Consider the following 8,914-nt stretch of genomic DNA (forward strand, 5'->3'; position numbering starts at 1 on the left):
ACCAGTTGGTTGCTTGTCCAGGTTTTAATTCCATTCGGACCCCTTTGTCTATGACAACAGCGCCTTAAGTCTTGCGTGGAAAAATTTTCCTATATTTGTTTGACATCATTCCCATTTCGCCGCCATACAAGTAATAGAACTGCTCACATTTGCCAACAATAAAAATTGTGTTCCATATGTTGGACGCTGGCATTGAAAGGGTTAAATTCCCACTAGATTTCAAACTTTTCAATTTGCTGCTTGGTTGGTTGAGTTGTCTGAAAGATTGGCTTGAGTTGACTTGATATGTACTACGGCCAAGATGACAGCTGTCAAGGAATGTCATCTATGTTCTGCTAGTCTAATTAAAATTAAAATAAAGTGAACTGAACATTTGCGGGCGTACAGGCATACATATGTAGATATCAAAGTGCACAATCAGACATTTATAAAAAAAAAGTACTTAACAGCAAGAAGACAGCCAAGGAATTTACTTAATTAATTCACTCAACGTCGGAAATGAAGCGTAATCACATTTTTCTTAATATGTACTATCATTTTATTATTTTTTATTCAAATATTTTTATTGGGCTTCTTCTAATGAGTTCAGACTTTGTATGAAATACAATTTTAGAAAAAAAACATAAACATGTAATTTTATGCATACATATATACAGATGTACATACTCGCATAGATATCTATAAATTTTAAAGGCAAAACTATTTAGTAATAAATTATAATTAAGTGTTTACACACAAGTACTACATAAATCCATCGCAAAAATTCGCAGATGCACAAAAGCTGACTAGATTTTAGATAAACAGTGGCAAATTACATGAATAAATTACTTGCTATTCGAAATGGTACATCCAACAATAATGAATGATTTTGTATTGCGATTTTTAATTACCACACAAACACACTTCTTAATGCAATTAATACGAGAATTATTTTCCGCTATCCCTCTTTCTCGCTCTCTCTCTGCTGTGATGGTGCAGCACGCTGCATTCTTCACACTCCCAATTGGTCACTAACATGGTATCTCATTGGTGATCAACTTTTTCAACGTACAATCTCCAGCACCTAATTTGTCCAATACCTCGAGTATCTCTTCCCGATAACGATCACGATGCTGCATTTCTTCTTCGGTGAATTCGTCTTTAATGCGTAGCATGCGCCAAATTACATTCAATTTAGCCTCGATTAGCACATAATTCGATGGCGGGCAAAAGCGTGGACACATATCGTTTATGAAATTGATCAGATCGTGTACGGTGCTCTTGTTAATGCGATTATTGATCGTATTCAATGCAAAGTCCTGATAACGTGCCATTTTCGTGTTTGGGGAAATTGTCTCACAGGTGAGGCAACGCCAATCCGGTTGTAGTGTTTTCGTTTCCACCGGTATGACGATGCCTTTGCAGCCTTGTTCGCGACAGAATAGCGCAGACAAGTAGGTGCCGTTCTCCTGCAAATATGGGAGAAGAGTTTTAATTAAAATTCATATTCATACGGATATAAATTACATACGATGAAACAAGAAAAAAAAAAACACACGTACGCATACATTTATGTTACACTTCCTTGTCCTAGAGACCGAATATTTTTTAAAAACCTTGCAAAATACTGAAATCCAATATATATGAAGCAAATTTTGTCTTTTAGTATGTGCATTAAGGCGGTAAAAAAAAAGTTAAGTCGAAATTTTAATGCTCTCAATCCCTAGGATTGTTCTACATCGAAAACATATACCCCTATTTTTTTATTTTGAAATCAAACAATATTTAGAGGTGTTCAAACGCTCAAAGTTTTCCATGTATTTTATATGGGGGAAAAACACTTTTCCTAGAAATGAAAATCTCCTCTTTTCGATCGGAAAACTCTGGTTCTCTTCAAGAGGCTTCCAAATAATAACACCAAATTTTTTATTTAACCATTTTTTAACACTTCATATTTTTAAAATAAAGTTACTATGAAAAACTGGGTAAATAAACAATTGGATATTATTATTGAGAATTTTCTGAAGAGAAACATAGTTTTCCGATAATGGTTTTCAAGAATTCTATACCATTTCTAAGTCTTCATTAATTTTGCCTGATGTAAATCGGTTTAGAATAATGCTAGGGAGTGAGAGCATAAAATCCAGACTTTACTTTTTCACATGCATTTTTTTTGGACCACCCTAATGTACATACATATGAATGTACATACAGTCAAATACTAAAAATCTCAAGTTTCTTTGTTTAAACTTTTTGTTTATGTTGAATATCGAATAACCTGAATAGGGCAAATATTTTTATATGGATTAGGTAGAATATATCAAAGAAATAACGTTCGCAAAAGGAAACAAAATGGTTTGCAATAATAAAAAGTTAGCTTTATTGGTGGCTTATTATTTGGAACGTATAATGTTTCGAAATGGCCCATATACATATCGTCGTTTAAAGTGCAAAACCGCATATCAACAAAATGCAAAACCGCGTATCAGCAAAATGCAAAACCGCGTATGTGAAATTGTAGAAATTATTTTCTAGAGCGTAAAAACACTCCTATTTCAAAATGGTTCACTTTTTTATAAAGCATTCGCATTTCTGGCTAGTATATTTCAAGACGAATGGATAAGGATTGAGCCAAGAGCTTGTGTGAGCAAATCCAATTTTTGGCAGCCAATGTCAGTTACGCGGTTTTGCAGAATGACGATATGCGGTTTTGTACTTTAAACGACGATATGTATATGTACATTAGGGTGACCCAAATTTTTTTCCAGCCACCCCGCAGATTTGAAGAATATCAAAAACAAGGAGACACATATTTTTTTTATTTATTTTGAAATCAGTTAATATTTACCCGTGCCGCCGGGGCCTTAAAGTTTCCCATGTATTTTACATGGGGAAAATAATTTTTTTTTTTTCGTAAAATTGCTACAAATTCGTTAAAAATAAATATCTTTTTATCGAACAAGACTATTTCGCCTCAGAAACCTTCAGAAAATAACACTATGATGCTTAGTAGCTTAAAAATTTTACTAACTGTGTTTCAATAACCGATAATCCTATCTGTTATATATACAAATTAGTTAATTTATGTTTTCATACCCACATCACGCACGAACAGCTCAATGGATGTGTTTAATTGCATTCTACTCGGTGTTTTGTGTAGGTTTGTGGTAAACAAATTTAGAAAAATAGAGTTGTCAGATATTTTAAAATCAGGAAAAAAAAGATCAATAAAATATTTAACTTTCTTCATCAGAACTAAAAACGTTTGAAGATATTTATAAATAATTTTGAACGGGGTGGCCATCTTTCTAAAAAAAATAGAACAATGATTATTAAAAATTGTGCATTTTGGCACATTCGATAGTTTGACATGATAGCGACGATATACCGCGCTCATAAATAATTATGCATTTTTGGACCACCCTAATGTACATCCCAACATACATATAAAAACTTTCATGCATAAGCACACGAACATACACGCAGCTGTATAATATTCATTTTAATTTTTCAAGTTTGCTCTATGAATTATTGTCGCGACCGCAGTGCGTGCCTGTCTGTTCCACCCATGACGTATGTATATGCATACATTTGTCAAAAAAAAACAATTCTAAGAATTTCATATTTTCATATACATATTTACGTACATATACATATTATATATACGTATAAATGTATATTTAAATATATTATATTTAAAACAGCAACACACCTAAATACATATGTATCTTTAAATATAGATTTTCAAAACAATTTTCTAAAAATTTTGCTACTGATTTTTCTTATTTTAAGAGCACGTCAAATAATTTTGGTTTTAGTTTTCATCAGATCGCGTGGCTATTAACTGAAAAAAAGTTACTGATTTGCATATACATACATACACCCTTTCGGCTTGGTAAATTAACCTAGTCGGCATACAAAATTTAATTTGTGTGCAATTTTTTTTCCGAAGGCCCCAATTTCCATTCTGTGGTATTTAATTAACGAAATGTATTACATACAAAGCGAATCATTTTCATTTTCCACCCGTAGTCATTTACATGTTGATCCCTGTAATGGAAGTTAGAAAGGTGGACATCACAACATAGATATTTATGTGTTTGTATGTGCACTCAGGTATACTTAAGAATAGATACATAGCAATTTACATACATTAAATTAGCATACTAGACTTAGGTCAGAAAAATACTTTTATTAATTGAAGCGCATATACATAAGTATGTACATATCGTAGACATATACATATGTACATAAAAATGTACATATGTATGTACGTAAATATATGTAATACTACATGTTTGTATTTAAGTGTTCGTGTAAGTGCTTTCTTCATTTGGGGTATGCATTTATACATATTAAATTACGTAAATAAATCTATGTTTTTTTTGTTTGCTAATAGCCATGACCATCTGAGGAAATTCGATGTAATGCTAACCACAATTAAATCAAGTCACACATAACATCGTTAAGAGCATTTTATAAAGTAAAGAAAAAAATTTATCCCTATTTTTTATTTTGAAATCAAAAAATATTTAGAGGTCGCTCCAAGCGCTCAAAGTTTTCCATGTATTTTGTATGGAAAAAACAACTTTTCGTAGAAATGGTATAGAATTCTTAAAAATCAATATCTTCGATAGAAAACTCTGCATCTCTGCAGTAGATTCTCTATAGTAATATAAAATTTTTTATTTAACCATTCTTTCGTAGTAACTATACTTTATAGGTCTACCAAAAACCCCCCAAAAAAAAAAGACGTTAGTATTAAAAATGGTTCATTAAAAATTGGGTATTATTATTGAAGTCTCCTGAGGTGAACCAGAGTTTTTCGATCGAAAAATAGTGATTTTCAAGAAAACCATACCATTTTTATGAAAAGTTGTCTTTTCCCCCATATAAAATACATGGACAATTTTGAGCGCTTTGAGCGACGTAGAACAATTATTGTTCTGAAGGTGCACATTGCAATCTTAAATTCGCAAAAGCACCGAAATATGAAAAGCAAAACTACAGCGAAACTCGCTTAAGTACCTAACCCGATCAAGTTACCAACATTTTTGGGCATCGTGAATTTTTTAATGTAATCTGAAGAAAATCCCTCTCTTAAGTACCTCCCCGCTTATTAACCCAACCCGCTTGCGTACCTAAATTTTTCATACCAAAATTTCTTAAAATAGTTGCCTATTTTGAAATTCATTGGCAGCGCTACATACTTTCGGCAAAAAAAAAATTCTAAAAAATCAACGGTAATTTTTAGAAACTTGAAGCTTGCACATTATTACACTAAAATTAAATGGGCTTATAGCACTTCTGAGAAACAAGTTTGGAATTTCGATGATTTTGTATTTTAGTGTTCTGCAAAATTTTAAGCTTAGGTTTAAATGGTATTTGTTAGGGAATAAACTTATTGAAAAATCTTAAAAATGAAATAACAAACATATATGACAAACAATTAGCCTTATCGTGAGTTTCACCCGAAAAATATTTGCCCGAAATTATTTCATTTACCCGTAGTGAATACATGAAAACGAAAAGTGAAAAAGTGAACCGGTTCGTGGATAATGAAACTCATGATAAGGCTGAATATCATTTTGTAATTGGGCCAAACGATTGTCATCGAAAGTGCCTTTAGAAAAAGACGACGAATTCGGCATTGAAATTGAGGACGAATTGGATGATGACTTGATGGAGTTTTCTAAGGAAAATTCGAACTTAAACATTTCTGAAGAACCTCAAGAACTTGCCAATTTTGCAGCGGAATTGTGACAATCGCTACGCTAAAAATTTTCATCGCCAAAATTCTCTAAAGGAAAAACGGGCGAGCCTAAAAGTACGCAACATGGAAAAGTCACAGAGTGCTTAGCACTGCCAGGAAAGCACTTCAAATTTTTGAGGGACCACTTCTTGGAGAGCCTATGTAGATATCTTAGGGAAAGCTTAATTGGAATCAAGATGATTAAAGACATGTAGGGATCGCAATGGGCCTTTGTGGCCTCCGAGGGAACTCTTCCGAGAACCGCCCACATATCCTAGCCTAACCTATAAATTTTGCTTAATTTTTTACCGAGCTTCTCCTCCAATTCGTAGTGTGCGTCTTGATATTATTTTACAAATTTAGGGACCTGCAGTTTTACGCCGCCTCAGAAGAGGCATAAATACACTCTGCCGGAGGGCGAAGGTATGGCGCACAAGATGAAGCTTGAGTCTCATTTTGAGAACTTCCATGGTCGAATTTGTAATATTAAGGGTCTTGTGTATGCACCGCTTTATAAAGTTTTGTAGCACAGTAAAGCTCTTTATACTAAATTTCATAATATGTTGTTTTCTTACCTACATAAATATGAATTTTATTGGTTTTTTGTTTTTACCCGTATTTTAATTTAGCGCTTTTGTTTCAGGATTTACTGAAATATCATATACGAAATATACGAAAATCAACCTACTTCTGGCCTAGAGTAACCTACAAACGAAAGTTTCCTAAGGAGCTTATCTCAATTTTTACTTCAGTTAGTTTTAACAAGAGAAAAAACTAAAATATGACTCAAGCGATTAGTTAGCGTTATCTATTTCAATTCCGTTAGAGTATCCCCAAGGCATTTTACGCAAAGTAGGTAGCAATAATTAATTTATATCCCAAGTCCTTAACATTCAGTATGAGGTATGTACCTACTTATTTCACTTTCACTAATTTAAATAAAATAATTCCATTGCCCCTACATATGCACATTACAACATTTCTCGCCTGTTTTGCGCAAGTTTTATTTGTTATACTGCAACTCAAAACACACCGCACCAACACACACATACACGCACACTTTTGTACCTTTGTTGCAGTTTGCCGCAGTCACGCAAATAAATCTCATTAGTCTCATTGCCAATGTCAGCGCCACAAAAACACAACAGCAACAACGAGATTTTTTCAGGTAAGGTCGCGCATACCTTGACCACGACAAAACCAGCTTACATATTTATGTGCATATGGTTTTATTCACTCACCGTACTGTCGTTGCAACGCACACATTCACACACAAAATTTTTAGTCATTTTTAGAAAAATGCCACGTGTCGGATTACTCCACAATATCTTTGTGTATGTGGTTGTGATCTCAGCACCCTTGGGAATATGGCGCGCCGCACGCACCACCGCCAAATGTCCATTGTCGAAGTAGTGACTCGCATTGGGCGTGCATTCATGATTCATGATCGCCGTCAACGGGAATAGACCACGCAAAAGTGTCTCGTGTTCACCCACACGACATGGTGCCTCGAAGGCGTTCGTATTTAGTACGCCTACAATGCGAAATAGATTGTCCATGAAGGGTTTATCTGTAGTTGGGAATTTGCGAAAACTCTGCGCCGCTTTGATGATCTCCTGCCGATAGCCGCGTTCTGCATTTGCTTGCATAGCGTCGACTAGTGCGCGCTGTTCGGGATTGAGGAAGAACACACGCACAGCTGTGAGTATACGCAACGCGTAGGGATTTACCAGTGGTGGACCGACGCTTTTATCAGAACACATATCCACTAATTTGCTAAGCTCCACCGGTTGCCAACGCTGGAAGTGCTCACACTCGGCGCGATGCTTCTCGGAATCGGCGCACGCATCACAAACAGGCAGCATGCAGTTGCGCTTGCAGAGGAAGTCCTTGACGGCCAGCAGCTTGTGACAACAAACGCAGGTATTGAGTATGGAACCTTTGCGCGCGGTAGGACCGACAACGAGCGGACATTCGCGGAATAGCAGTTCGCCGGCGGCGATGTCACGCGTTGCAAAAACACCGCGGCCTGCGACATCGGAATGCGCGACGGTCCAATTCGGTTCGGTGTCCTGTAGATCGCGCAGATGTATGGCAACAAGGCGCGCCAACTCTTCGGGAGTGGCCATTGCGCGGTTGGCGACGGAGCACTTGTCCTTTAGAGAAATGCACGCAAAATTTTAAAGCTAATTTTTTTCCTTTTTTCTTCAAACACACGTGAGTTTACTTTTTATGTATTGGCTGCGCGTCTGCTGTCTTTTATAATTTTGCGAAGCGCTTTAGGTCCGCACAACACCGAATTCGCGCGACTACTATGGCTCGTGCCCTAACGAGCGCCAACAGCAAGACTACGTATGTTCGCGATCCGCAGGTATGTATTATGGTCATTATTTTTGTCTTCTTTTTTGTATTGTTTTTAACTAATGTCACCACAATATGGGCACGCGTGAATGTTGCCGCACGAAAGGCAAACGCTCTAAAATGTTGATGGCTTATGAAGTGCGTCGCCCCGCAACGAGTGCTGACATGCGATTACGCGTGAAAAGACCAAACCAAAGTGCCGTCAAAAGCAACCTGAACGCGAATGTGTAAGACACGGAAAATATTTTTCCAATGTATGCCATGTCGCACGACAGACACACTGCACCAGGCATAGAGCAGCTGTCACTGCTACATCTTTAACGACTGCTGCTGCTGCCACATTTCACTGGCGCTGTGACATCGTGGCGCTAGCAAGAAGTGGCGCGCTCATCAACGGTAGAAAGCAGCGACAACGCCATCAGCGTTGGCTTCAACGATGACGCTGGCATCACTATCAGCCTTGTGCGCGCCACGCTGCGTCAGTCGCAACGTCACATTTATACGTCATCAATGCCTCACATCTGTACGACATTTGCTTATGCATACTTAGGTTCGTGTCTCGGCTAAGTTCGGCGCGCAACAGATGTACCTTCATTTATGGATACAAAAGCATTCATCTGTGAGTCCATTCCGCATTTTCGGTTTTGTTGTGATTATCTTTTGTGGTTAAGCGTTCGTTCGCTTTATTTAATTTCGATATTTTCAATTTTCTTGTAGGTATGTATGTATATGTTTGAATAATTGGCGCGCTTTTACCGGCTTCTTCCCACATTCACACACGCACATGCCAGCGTCGCCTTTCTTTTAAGTCGTAGCTGGTGG

At 36.6% G+C, this 8,914-nt stretch overlaps 1 protein-coding gene across 1 annotated transcript; it reads right to left on the reverse strand.

Moving 5' to 3' along the window:
* Positions 1 to 574: 574 nt before the first annotated feature.
* LOC118753642 (SET domain-containing protein SmydA-8-like) lies at positions 575 to 8,426 on the reverse strand. Its single transcript, XM_036488516.1, has 2 exons — positions 6,973 to 8,426; positions 575 to 1,448 (listed from the first exon to the last, which is right to left on the reverse strand). The coding sequence occupies exons 1-2, from the start codon at positions 7,858 to 7,860 to the stop codon at positions 1,011 to 1,013; spliced, it is 1,326 nt and encodes a 441-aa protein (XP_036344409.1). The 5' UTR covers positions 7,861 to 8,426; the 3' UTR covers positions 575 to 1,010.
* Positions 8,427 to 8,914: the final 488 nt, after the last annotated feature.

The sequence above is a fragment of the Rhagoletis pomonella genome, unplaced genomic scaffold (assembly GCF_013731165.1).
Source record: "Rhagoletis pomonella isolate Grant_MI unplaced genomic scaffold, Rhpom_1.0 Rhpom_scaffold_02699, whole genome shotgun sequence".
NCBI lineage: Eukaryota > Metazoa > Arthropoda > Insecta > Diptera > Tephritidae > Rhagoletis > Rhagoletis pomonella.

Coding starts and splice junctions, on each gene's coding strand:
- LOC118753642 (XM_036488516.1), bottom strand. CDS start 7,860: ATGGCCACTCCCGAAGAGTTGGCGCGCCTTGTTGCCATACATCTGCGC. Junction 1,449..6,972: donor TGCGTTGCAACGACAGTACG/GTGAGTGAATAA, acceptor CCATATTTGCAG/GAGAACGGCACCTACTTGTC.